General features: G+C 32.7%; 1 protein-coding gene across 1 annotated transcript; it reads left to right on the forward strand.

Moving 5' to 3' along the window:
• Window positions 1-1,339: 1,339 nt before the first annotated feature.
• On the forward strand, window positions 1,340-4,885 carry LOC105774438 (binding partner of ACD11 1). The gene is made up of 5 exons (XM_012596936.2): window positions 1,340-1,497; window positions 2,394-2,497; window positions 2,817-2,892; window positions 3,777-3,851; window positions 3,932-4,885. Exons 1-5 carry the CDS (start codon window positions 1,492-1,494, stop codon window positions 4,577-4,579), a joined length of 909 nt encoding a protein of 302 aa, XP_012452390.1. The 5' UTR covers window positions 1,340-1,491; the 3' UTR covers window positions 4,580-4,885.
• Window positions 4,886-14,152: the final 9,267 nt, after the last annotated feature.

Here is a 14,152-nt window from a genome sequence, read left to right on the forward strand (position 1 = left end):
CACAAAATAAGAAAACAATTCAACGTTTTGGATCGACTTTTTCGTGACATCTTTAAACATCGCAAGAGAGGAAATTAATTTGTGACGCTTTTGATTGGTCAATGTGGTGCTTTAAAAAGTAACAAAACAGAAAAGATACCTTTCACATTTTTTAAGTATCACGACTTTTAGTTACATTACATCTGTGACGCATTCTTACTTTTTGCCAAAAATGTCACGAAAGGTCAAAACTTACTTTTTTGTGACGTTTTTGGTATTTCCATGACATTTTTGAAATTTTACAAAAATTCATTTTTGGAGCCATGTTTATTTATATATAAAATCAATGGTTAAAATTTAATCACATATCTTTTAATCCAATGATCCATATTTAATTTCATTAAAATATTTCTTATCTGTTAATTTAATATTCAAAAATATTTTTTAAGGTAGAACGACTAAAATTCCTTTAAAGATATAGATTCCAATATTCACGAGGAAGCATGAGAGACAACACTAGTCCGTCATCAAAACCACACCTACTCAAATAGAAAACAATTGGTAAAAAGATCTCTATGGTCTCTCTCAATTTTAACATTGAACAAATTGGTCATTTTAAAAAAAATAGAGCAATTTAATCTCTACCACTTTCGAAAGTGAGCAACTAAGGACAATTAATCCAATATTAATGTTTTTATCCAATGTTAATGTTTTTTTTTGTCAATTGTACATCTTATTATTCACATAATAACAAATTTAGCCCTTAAATTTTAGACATTCTGTCAGTTTGGTCTTGATTTAACAAATTTAACTTTGTGATATTTACATATTTTGTCAATTTGGTCCTAATTTAATAAATGTAACCCCCAAACATTTACACATTTTGTCAATGTTTACATTGAATATATAAACATCAATAGTAAATTTATTATTATATCAATCAAAATTATGCACAATTGACAGAAAATATTGACATTGTGATTAATTTTCCTTAGTTGCTCACTTTCAAAATTAATAAAGATTAAATTATTTTAATTTTTTAAAAGAACTAATTTGCTCAATATTAAAATTGAAAGAGACCGGATATATGTTTTTACAAAACAATTCTTTCCCCGTTCAATGCTAACTATTTTGGTCGCAAGAAACTAAAAATGAAAGAAAAATTGTAAAAAGAAAAATATCATTTCCTATAATAAAAAAATTGAAAGTTGTTTGATTGATCTTATGCGCCCCAGCACTTCAAATCACCTATAACCAATTCTACTCGAAAGTAGAATAGCTACGCTTCTCATTTTGCATCAATATCCCGAACATACCCTCAATACTGTTTGGAACTGTCATTTATAGTTATTTATTGTCCACCTCGTAATTTCATTCACATTTCACACCATTTAATTTCTACCCCTCGGGAAAACTTCCATTTTCTGTGTTTTGTTGAAAAGAATAGAGAAATAAAATTTTATTCTCCGCTTAATAAAAAATTCGATCTCTTCCGCCTTTAAACGGAACTACATGGCGGTTAGTGCTTCTTTTTTCTTTCGTTTTCTCATATCTTGTTTCGTTGACTAAAACAATTTATACTTTTTAACAATTCGGATTCAACTTCAAGATCTAATGTTATTCTTGTTTTGATTTAAATATCGTTAATTGAGTTTGTAATATTTTTTTCTCCTTTTCGATTAATTCCATCGGGAAATGAAAGACAATTTGTAATTCTTTTTAATTGTTTAAGGTTTCATATAGAATCTAATTTAATTTTAGTATTCTGCAATTGTTATACATTTGATTTTCTTTTCAATTTCATCTGAAAATGAAAAGAGAATTTGTAATTATTTTAACTTTTAAGGTTTCAATTATCTAACGATATAATGTAATTTAAGTTTTGTATTTTGCAACTTCTATGCATTTGATTTTTTCCTTATTTCGTTACATAATGCGATTGTTTTTTTTTTTCCGATTCTTAGCAATTTATAATATATTTTCCATTTGTTTGTTTGTAAATATTTTTGGACTTTACTAATAAAGATTTCTTTATTATTTTGGATTTGTATGTAAACTATACATTGATCTGTTTGATTTCACTTCGTTGCATACATAACAATTTTGAAAGCTGGTACACATTAATTAGGGTGTAAAAAATTGCTTAATTAATGCTTTCTTCAATTTTTGAAAAAAAATGCAGAGTTTAGCTCGCTCTAATGTAAATGCATTAGACCTTCCCTGATTTTTTATTATCTGAGTTATTAACTTCCTACGAGGTTGAAACCTAATGGAAATTTTGTTTTGACGTTAGACTAAAAAGATATATGGGATATTTTCTCCTTAAATGCAATGGGGGATTGAAGATGATTTATCAGTTTTAGCCTTTTAGGGGTTTATTTGTAACTTTTTCCGTCTTTTTTATTTTTTGACAGACCCAATCTGTGAAAGTGGGAAACGTTTCCTTGGGTGCATCTGAGAAAGATCTCAAGGAGTTCTTTTCCTTCTCCGGTGAAATTGCATATGTTGAAATGAATGGGTTAGTATTGCTCCGACCCTTCATTTTTCATGAGCTATCTGTATTCAAGAACTATAGCTGATTCATAGCTGGATGTGTTGGCATATATATGACCTTCCAACTGACCCTCTAAGAAAAGGCTTTAAAAAATGAACATACCTGTGTTAGACATAATGTCCATTTCCAACATTCACACCCAATTTGGTATGGGATACAAAGAAAATTGAAACTAATTCTTCTGTCTTCTGGCACATGTAATTTTACCATTATATTAATGTCTGAAATTTCGAAAATGCTGTCTGGTCTAAGTTTGTTATGTTCCTGTATCTATTTTGTTCAGTGATAATGAGCAATCTCAAGTTGCATATATTACTTTCAAGGACTCAAAGGGGGCAGAGACTGCTGTTCTTCTTTCGGTATGCATCTTGAGTTTTTCCTTATTATGTTAATTGTTGTCACCAACTCTTCCTCATGCATCACGATATTAGAGTTCGTGCTTTTGGTAGAATGAAAATTATCAGTCTAATAGATATCGGAATTAAATGTTGGTCTTTAGTGGTATCTCACGTGTGATGTGCTTTCAAGAGCGAATGCTTGATGCATTGTCGGTGGATCACATTACCAATGCCCATTTTGTTTAGAGTAATTTCTCACTTAAAAGATAGCAATCATTGTTACTAGAAGATTTGCTGATAACATATGTAAATCCTTCTATGCATTTGACTGCGTACATTTGTATTTATATCTTGAATTTATACTATGCTTCTTTTATGATAATTGATTCAAGGGAACTGATCAAATCTCGTTCCACTTCTCAATGGTGCTTAAAACCTTTGTGGCAGAAGTTTCAGTTTGCACGTGTTTTTCCGACTTGTGAACTGTTTATTTGATTTCGCAGAACAACAGTCATGTTGGCCATTGGAATATGTGGTACAAAAGCATTTATTCTGATATAGTTTGCATTTAGTTCTTCAATGCTCAACTTTGTGTTTTAGGTTAATATCATGGTTCCAAGATGTACTTATTTTTGTTTCCCTTTTCCTTTTTGTTGGTTAGAATCGTTATCTTTCTTAGCAAAGATTAATTCGACTTGATTTTTATAGATCAAATTGTTTTACTCATGTTGCCTCTTACTCTTTTTCATATGATTCTGATGGTCATATTATTGTTAATTGTTGAAGCTTCGAAGTTTGGATTTTTCATGAAAGAGCCTTTTCCATTGAAGGTTCTCGCTGATTGATTGTGTAGATTGTTTTTTTAATATAATTCTTACAAGTTCAGCTTACATGGTTTTCTTCAGGGGGCAACAATTGTTGATCAGTCTGTTACCATAGAATTAGCTCCTGATTACAAGCCACCCGCCTCTGCAACACTTGTAATGTCATAACCTATGCTTCTCTGCTTTGATTTCGTAAATTATAATTTTAACTTGAATGAATTGTTTGATAACCTCAGGCAACAGAGAACAAAGGTTCTGCCAATGCTGAATCTGCTGTCCAGAAAGCAGAAGATGTTGTAAGTGACATGCTTGCCAGAGGATTTATTCTTGGCAAAGATGCATTGAACAAAGCAAAGACCTTTGATGAGAAGCATGGGCTGACATCAACTGCTACTGCCACGGTTGCTTCTCTGGACGAGAAGATTGGTTTCACTGAGAAAATCAATGTTGGCACAACCATTATGAATGAAAAAGTGAGGGAAATGGACCAGAAGTATCAGGTGTCCGAGAAGACCAAGTCGGCCTTGACAGCTGCTGAGCAAACGGTGAGCAATGCCAGTTCTGCTCTCATGAAGAATCAGTATGTTTTAACTGGAGCCACTTGGGCTATGGGTGCTTTCAACAAGGTTGCTAAGGCTGCGGGCGATGTGGGGCAGAAGACGAGAGAAAAAGTTTTGGCCGAGGAACAAGCGAAGAATCCAGAGGGAAATGCACAGGTTAATGAAGCTGAATCTGTCAAAGCTGCTGAGCCTGCTGAAGGTGGCAAGCAACCTTCCAATCCCCCATCTACACAAGATAAAGTTGTGGGTGAGCAACAAGCTCAGAAACCAGAGGGGAATGCAGAGATTAAAGAAGCTGAATCTATCAAAGTTACCCTGCTGTAGGAGAGCAATCTTCCAAGCCCTAATCAGCACATTATTTAATCCTTTCATTTACAAAGACCGTAAATAGCAACATGGGAAGCATGGATGGCTTGTCATCTGGACATAGTTGAATGTAGGATAGTTTGTCCACATATTGTTTTATACAGGGATAGCAATGGTGCTAGTTGGGTGGAGATTGCTTTATCCATCTCCACTATAATCACTCCATTGCTCCATGTCATTCTATTCCATTTTTTTATTATTTATTTATAACCTAAAATTGTAAAAGAATAATCTATCTATACTACCATATAAAAGCTTCTTTCACACCTGGCAACGTTATTAACAATTTTGGTTAAATTTCGATCTATTTTTTTAATTATATAAAAATGGTCAAATTTTAATTTCAGTCCCAATGTTATATTCAAATTTAAGATTTAATATTTATATTTTAGTTTTTGACATAATTTGGTACCTCAAGGTTTATTCAATTTAAATATTTTATTCTACTTAAAAATACTATTTACTTGGACTGTACTTGTGTTTCATACGAGGTGAGTTAAACCGATCCCAACTTTCAACCACTTGATCTTCTCCATTATCCTTGACTTGGTTTGCTAGAGTGTGAGCTCTATACGTAAATCAATGAAAACTATATAGTGAAACTATAAAGGCGCTAGTAACCAAACACAAATTCTTGTCAAAATAAATTTTATTTAGGAAAATAATCTTTCTATATTTAGATAGAATATCAACGTATGTAAAGTGTATTTTTTTTACCTAGCCCTTACTCTTTATTGATGAGAGAATAACAAGTGTTTCAATCAAACAAGTATTAACCAAATAAAATTTTTTAAATAAAAAAAATACAACTCCTACTAGGAGAATACCATAGAGGCGGTGGCAACCTTATTCTCGGACAAGGGTTTGCTATCCCTTGCTATTAAATCTAGCTTGTTGGTCCTCATCATGTATTAGGTCAATTATATGTGCTATCTAGTCTTTAAATTTGTAACACCCTATACCCGAACCGATCGCCGAGTTTGGGTACCAAGTATCACTATTAGCCTGAGTTACTTACAACAATTCTAACTTAATTTACTTACAACTTAGATAACGCCAGAATTAAATCATATTTATCATATGACTTTTCTCTAAGTTCTTTAAATTTCAACAGCTTTTGAAATATAACTACAAATAAACTTTCTACAATTAACTAAGGTTCTTACAATCAATTTGCTATATTGAGCATGCATATGTTTATATATGTACAATGAATTGGAATTTAAAACTTTACTAAAACTTTTCTTATTTGAACACTAAGGCATAGCCTCTACGGGTGCCCTTCTATATGCATGATACAACTATGACGCCATTCGCGTTGACTTGACGGTGTCTGGCTTGGTCCCTCCACACGATCCTTGAGTCATCCCTTGATCTTACATTCAAGGTAAATTACATGTAAGTTCTCAAATGACTTTGAAGTTCAAGAAATAAATAACTAATGCATATAATTAAACTCCTTGTATATCATAGGAGGTTTTGCAGTTTGACTGGTGAAAATGGCGCCCATGCGTTCTTCTTGAATGAATCATTGGCGGATAATATCGGGCTGATCTAGTTGTAATAGAGATCTTTCTAACAACCCTTTTTTGAGGCTAGACCCTGACTAGCTTCATCTTAGACTTCCATTTTACCTTCCTGGTTCGACTCATCAAAAGATAACCATATATGCAAACATGTAGATTAACGACTACTATTGGTAGAATTGTAAATATCTCACCACAACGATGGATTCTTATCTTGAACCCTTCATTCCACGTCAAACTTAAAATATAGACACACCATATTATTTCGACAATTTCTTTCTTACAACTTAGCTTGTGTACACTCTTCCCTTTAAGAAGACCCATTTATTGATATCCTTATTTATGGTCCCTTGAATATATGGTTTCGTTGATAGTTAAGCACCCATTTTTCCCTTACGTACTTGTACTTGTAAGATAGTCACATAGCATTTTACCACTTCAGACCATATGACAAGATATTCCCAACAATAGATAGCCCCTAGTGGACTATCCCACCCTTATTAGCTATATCCAACTACAATTTTCTATAGGGTTAACCCAACCCATCGCACAACCTGACAATCAAAACCTTGTCTTAACTCGTTTTTAAACTTAAAAATACAAATATTTCTTACCCTAAAACACATTTAATCCTATTCTTAACCTTATATTCTCTCAAAACCTCTAAAACCATAAAACCCTTGCTCCTTTTTCTCCTTATTTTTCTGCAAAATTTCTTTTCTTTCCTCGTGATTTTTATCCTGTGCAAGTTAACAAGCTCTACATTAGAGAAGAAATTTACAACAAAGCTTTCATGAAGAATCAAGAACGTCTAAACCCGAACCATTGGTGGTTGCAAACCCGTCAACTTTCCAAACCCAAACGTCGAAAAATTCTTTTTAGAACTTCAGGGAAAGATGTTTATACAAAAATGAGGGTTTGACCTATCGATGATTCTATGTAGGGAAATATGGACATGGGTTCAATACCATAGGTGGGAATGCTTTTGTGTATCCTCTAAAGACTCTGTTGTGGTCCAGTAGTACAAGAATTCTATGCATCACTTGGGGATCAAGAGTCTAGTAGGCTAGAGGGTGCCGCATGAGAAACCATACCAGTACGGTGGAAGGAAGTACTTGTCACCTTTAGAGCGATTTGTTAATTTTATAATGCTCTATATTATAAATCTAATTTTGTGGAAGAAAGTGATTTAAAATATTTTAGAGATATTAATATGGATAATGTTATAAACTATTTAACATAGGGTAGAGGTGAATGGAAACATCGACTTGGTACTGATATCCCCACGTCCTTTAATCAAGCAATTATGTTTCCTATTGCAAACATGTGGTGGGTACCATTTTTATGCACTCGAATTGCTCATGCTTTGAATGTTTTTAATGTCAATAATTTTCGAGCAATCTTGTTATATGCTGCTTTACAAAAGAAATAGGTGTGCATTGGGACATGGATTTATCATTATATGAAGCGATGCATTAGTGGCCAAAAAGTCGAGGTTTTCGTCCCCCACTTAGTGATGGCTTTGTGCAAAAAAGTCAGAATTCCAATGACAACCACTTAGCAATTCATGAAACCATCCAAGAGTATTATATGAGATTCATTATATAAGCAATATACGGAGCTTCAATAAAAGCAAAGAAGAGGTTGGAACAAATGTAAAAAAAAATGGACGTCCTGACTTCGCTCAAATGAAAAGTAAAACTGACATCTCAAAAAGAAATTGGCGAGAGCAACATTCCACAAATAGAATGGATTATAAGATGGATGCATGAAACGAACTCAGTTCTTCAAGAATTCATACGACAGAACAATATGAGAATACCAAACTATCTGCCAGACATGTTTGGTTCGATGCATTCCCATCATGAAGTAGAAGAGTAAGGAAGTGAGGAAAGGGAAGATAGTGAAGAAGATGAAGGTGAAGAAGAAGGGGATGAGTTAGATTCTCAAGAGATGGAGGATGATTAACCAAACTTTTAACTTTAATTTTGGGATTATAATTAATTTGGATAATTTTTATTTTATTTCTTTAGAAGTAGGATTAACAATAGAGCTATATATATATTTCAAATTTTCTATGAAGGAAGCACGACACTTACGAGCTTTTAACGAACAAGGAATGAATGACCCACCATTAGACTACAGTAATTTCACGATCAATCAGGTAATTTATTTCCTTATCTATTTAGGGTTGCACATTAGGGAAGATGTGTTATTTAAAGTGTGGGGGGTAACATAGGAATTTTTTTTATATTTTTATTTTTCTTGTCAAGGTGTGCTTGAGCTTGTAGAAATACAAGTGATTGGTTAGGAGCATGTATATAGGTTAATTGTGTTTACTATAAATTTGGCATGATAGTGAATGATTTTCAATTGTCAAATTTTATACTAATAAGTTCTATATATTACATTGTAAATAAGCATTAAGTAACTGAATATACCAAATGACATAGAAAATATAGGGAAACGAGCATGCTAGTATGAATGATAAATTTTTAAATTTGTGATGGCTTAATTGATTAAATTTGTGAATATTGAAATACCTAGGGAAAAAGCGCAATATTTAATCAATCAAGTATATTTTACTTCAGTTATACCGATGAGGCACAGAGCACAAATTTACTTCGAATTTTCTAATGAAGCATTGGATGTCAGATTGGTGTGTTGGTTAGATGTTCTACATATCCGATCTTAAGTTTGTGTTTGATTAATAGGGATTTTAAAACATGAATTGGTGACATGAAATGTGGGTTAAAATTATATGTTATGTATATATATGCATTGTGACAAATGAAAGCAAGTGAAAAACCATGTGAACTAGTTTATACAAGCCTAGAGGGTCGATCTGGATATGAATGAATCAACATATTCGAGAAATAATGAGATAATGGAATGAACAATTGGTAAGTTATGAAATGAATGTGGAAAAGGCTTGTTATTTGGAAGCATAGAATTATATTTTCATATGAATTGTCAAATGAGATTGTGCATAAATTTAGTATGTGAGACATGAAATGGTTGAAATTAGATTATGTAACGATTGTATATATACATGTTAATATTATCATTTTATTGATTTGAATCATGAAAGTACCAATTAGCTTTATCGCTCAGTGTACGATTTGTTTATTCTGTCCGTAGGTATCAGCAGATCTCGAAGTCTCGAGAAGTGAAGTAGCATTTAGATCGTAGCTCTTGAATCAGCAATGTTTGTTCAGTTTCTTATGTTCTTCATATATGACATGTACCAAAGGTCGAGTTAGTTTTATAATGTAAATGGTCAGTTTTGGATATTTAAATTGGCAGATGTCAATTTGAATTTAAGTATATGAATTGTTAAAGTGTTCTTGTAGATAGTATAAGGTTTAAATGGTTTAGTTATGCAAATGGCCATATGTGTTAAGTTGGTTTTAAGTTGTGAATTGTCAAATTGGTATTTTGGTTGGTAAATTTTACTTTGAATGATGACATATGAATTGTTTAAAGTATGTAGGATGCTTAAATGGATTAGATATGCAATCGGTCAATTGTATCCGGTTGTTGTGAATTGAATTTTAAAGGTTATTGTAAAAACAATATATCATGTTGCGGTAACAGGCCTTCAACATCGCGATGGTGAAATCGACAAGGAGTGGCATCGTAACCACAAATCTCCAATGTTGCAATGACACTCACTAATTTCTCAAAGTCGTGACATGATACCCTTAACGTCTTGGTGCCAACATGATAACTTTGAGAATGTTGCATTTTAGTCCTCAAACAACTTCGATTTATCGAAAAAGCTTTTGTAAGTTCGCTTAAATTCTAGATTTGATTATATAGCATATTGTAATTATGTATTGAGCTTAATAGTATGTATAAATGTTTAATTGTTTTGAAAATGATATCGTAGTTGCTTCGGCAACAAATGTGACATCTTGTATCTAGGAACCGACGATCAGGTCGGGTAAGGGGTGTTACAAATGTAAGCAAATATCGGCTCATTGATTATCTAATGTTTAAATAATATTAAGTTGCATTATATGGTCGGATCATAATGCGATAAGATAACTTATATTAGTAGATAATCTAAACAGTTTGTAGTCTAATCAAAATTGAACAAATCGATTGAAAGACTATTATGTCGTCTATCAAGTCCAATTGGGAAGATACCTTATCTTGGGTATCAGATCAAATGACTCTAAGAAGATAGATACATCGATTTGATTGTCTGGACTAACAATACATCGGATAGTATTCAAGTTGAATTTATCTCAAATCCATTTATGGATTTATTCACTTGTGACTTTTATAGTGTGGTATACCTTAATTCTAAGTAGATAATGGACTATGTAAATGTGACTCATATACTTTGATGTATTAAAAACTTGAGTTAAAATAGATAAGGAACCAAAAGCTAGTACGTTGGGTATACAACTTCTGCATGATGTAGCATCATTCCACAATAATGGAATCATAGCCTTATAAGGGTAAATGATATTCACTCATTGACATTACATATTGTTGAAAAAAGAACGTAGCTATGAGTCATTTGTCATAAGACAAAGAATTTAATTTCTATATGTTAGTAATTAATTTTTCATATCAAAAGAGATAATAGATACCATGAGATAAAATAGGATCACATTGGGAGAACTAATTTTATCCCAAAGAAATTAATGGTATCCTATGAAAGTAGCACACTCATGACAAGTTCATTGGAGAGCATTTATTTAGTTTTTGTAATGGTATATAATAAGGAGAGTTTAGTCATGATATTATAGTGGAATGACTCCATGATTAAATAATATTGTAATTAATGTGCGAAGAGTCGAAACTTAATTACAAATTATTTGAGCCTTAATTATATATGTTCAATTGATCCTTCCGCTAGCTCGAGATAACAAAATGAATTGCATGTAAAATTGATAATTGTGGAATAAATGAAAATGATAAATAAAGATAAATGGACTACTTGTATTACTAACCGATGAATGTGTTGTCTCACTAAGTACAAAAGATGACTTATAATTTAATTTAATTTTTTGAATTATTATTTAATTGATTGTAATTAAATAATTCAAGTTCAAGTAAGAATTAAATCAATTAGTTATCATAGATTTATTGAATGAGGTAATTAAACTTATTTCCTCATAGATTCTAATACGATAAAGTTGGAATAATTATTTTAATGGAATTAGAATTGGGTTGAGAAAAAAATTAATTGAGAAATTAATTTAATTAAATAATTAAATATTTCAAAAATAAAAAAATAATTATTAAGTTGAATAAATTATAAGTGTTGAAAAAAGATAATTGTATCCAATATGCAAAACGGACTCAAAAGCCCATCCTATGTTCGGTGGGCAATAAAATGCCGCCACCCCTAAATTTTCAATTAAGATATTATTATTTAATTAACTGTTGTTTAAGCAAAACTCTTGTAACATTTCTCTGTAAATAGATACAATGAGCTATTATTTACACAAATTATTAAGTACCGTTATTCTGTAAATAATGAGAATTTAATTTTAGAATAAAATTTATTTCTCGGAAAAACTCACTCTGACAACTCTTAGCTGTTTTTTTTTTTTTTTCTTTCAAAGTCCTAGTCAATTTTGATCATACAAATTCCATTCAAGCACTGCTGCTGGTTAGACCTTGTTCTAATCTTTATAACATGTGCGCCCATTTGCATATCAACAAGATCAATATATATATACCATCTATTTGCTCATAATATTTATGAGTTTTAAGTAATTTTTAAATTTTGAAAGAGTTTAAGTAATTTTAAAATTTATTATTAAAGTTTTATATCTTTTAATTTTATGAATTTGAAAAAATATTATTTTTAATAAAAATTAAAATTAAAAATTAAATTGAATAAATATGTAATAATTAAAGACTAAATTTATTATTAAATTTTATAATTTTAATTAAGAAATTGCTTTTAGGTTAATTTATCCAATTTTAATTGTTTTGTTAAGTTGAAAGGAAAAAGTATAATCCAGTTTTAGTATACCATGTTTCGTGTACTTTTTACTTGCGAGTAACCAATAATTTTAATTGTTTTGCATTCCCTAATAATTGTCATGACAAACAGAGATATGGCAGAAACGCCAAACTTGAGATGAAAGAGCACGACTCGGGATTCGGGACCATTAGATTCAAAATCATTGATGCTTGTTGACACCATTTTTTGATGAAAATCGGGGTCGACTTGGGTTTTGGTGTAAATTGAGACTTCTTAATGCTTTGCTTAGTGCCAGATTCATGTCTTGGGGATATCTGATGGCCAGTAACAACCGACCTTTGCTGACCTGCGGTAAACGGCTTTGAATAACCCTCATTATGCCTACCCGCATTGCTCACCTCATTTTTCCTCTTCCTCGAGACCTTTGAAGTATTGCTTTGGGAGTTCCATTCTTGCCCTTTCTGTTTGTAATGATCTTCGAATTGTTTTGAGAACTCTACCCTTGCCTGTTTTGTTCCCGCTAGATCATCAAGGACAGCAGAATTAGTTAGATTGCCCCTCAGATTGGAACCTGAACCTGTCGCGAAATTCACCGGTGTCGAGGTATTGGTTTGGATGTTGACAGTTACCCTTTGTGGATATGTGTTTGGTTGTGCTTGGATGTCGGTTGGAGTAAAGTTTGGAAGATATGCAGGACCTTCATTATCATTCCCAAAGTGGACCACGGGGTTTTTTCCTTTCTCCAACCTCATATCCAATAACTGTGTTAACTAGCTCATCAGATTTCTCTGGACTCCTAGCATCTGATCCTTCACATCTTGTTGAAATTTGGCCAATTGCTCTAGCATCTGTATCTGCATTCGCTCTAATCTCTCCAACCTTTGGTCCATTCCTTAGTTTCTATTCGGGTACCGCAAAAATGTTGGTTTTCCAAACTTTCTGAAATAATTTTACCTAATTCGGGTCACTTCGTGAAAATCTAATGCATATGATGCAATGTAATGCAAATGCATGAAATGAATGCCTAAAGAGACGTTGATTCTGATTCAATTACATTTAGGAAACTTTTCTAGAAAGCAAATTCCCTTACACAAAACGGATACATGTACGACCTCACCCTCATATTCCAAGAAACAACATCGGTCTTTTTCTTCATCTGCATGCTTGAGGTAATCTCGCCAATAGATGCCATTGCTAGCTCCTTCTCTTGATCTTGATTGTAATCCATCACCTGCCCGTCCTCATAAGGCTCGTCCGCCTCTTTAAGGGGTTGGAATGTTGAAGGCTCTTAGACAATTGCCTTGAATCCTCAGGCCACGAAGTAGGGTCACGAACTCTTCCATCACCCTTCTTGTGTTTCTCGGAATATATTTGGGAAGTCGTATTGTTTTCCACTTTATCAAGGAATCCGTATTCCATGACAAGCTTTCTAATTTAGTAATCGGACTTAAATCAATATCTCTTTCCTAAGATGCAAATGCGATGCAATCATAGTCAAAGCATAATAAAAAGGGTTAGTACAAAAACAAACAAGGAAAACAGAAAGTATCTAATCGGGTGACTACTAGGGGTTTGGAGTGGCTCTATCTAGGTTAAGTTCCTAAGTCCACTACATGAGGTTTAGTTCTAAAGTAAGGGTACCCGGACCAGCAGATTCCTCGATCCTCACCCATTATAGGCTCATACGGACCAAGTTCGGTTCAGGGGAATACATTTCCCTATGGCTGCACGGAGATGAAAATCTCACGAAGACATAGGTACGGATGTATCCCGAAAGTGATCCACTATCCTGCACGGAGGTGAAAACCTCACGAAGGAGTAGCTTCTCACTCCCACTTAAAAGGTGTGACCAGCGGTCATGCAATGCAATGCGGAAAGATATAAAAATTTAAAATACAAAACATGATGAAAACTATAACTCAAAACAAATGAAATGCAATGAGAGGATCGTATATTTAAATCAAATTTTCAACTTTCGACAAAAAGACAAGAAATAATCAACTCGTGGCTTGACTCTCTTATTTAACATCCCCAGTGGAGTCGCCAAGCTGT

The sequence above is a fragment of the Gossypium raimondii genome, chromosome 13 (assembly GCF_025698545.1).
Source record: "Gossypium raimondii isolate GPD5lz chromosome 13, ASM2569854v1, whole genome shotgun sequence".
Taxonomy (NCBI): domain Eukaryota; kingdom Viridiplantae; phylum Streptophyta; class Magnoliopsida; order Malvales; family Malvaceae; genus Gossypium; species Gossypium raimondii.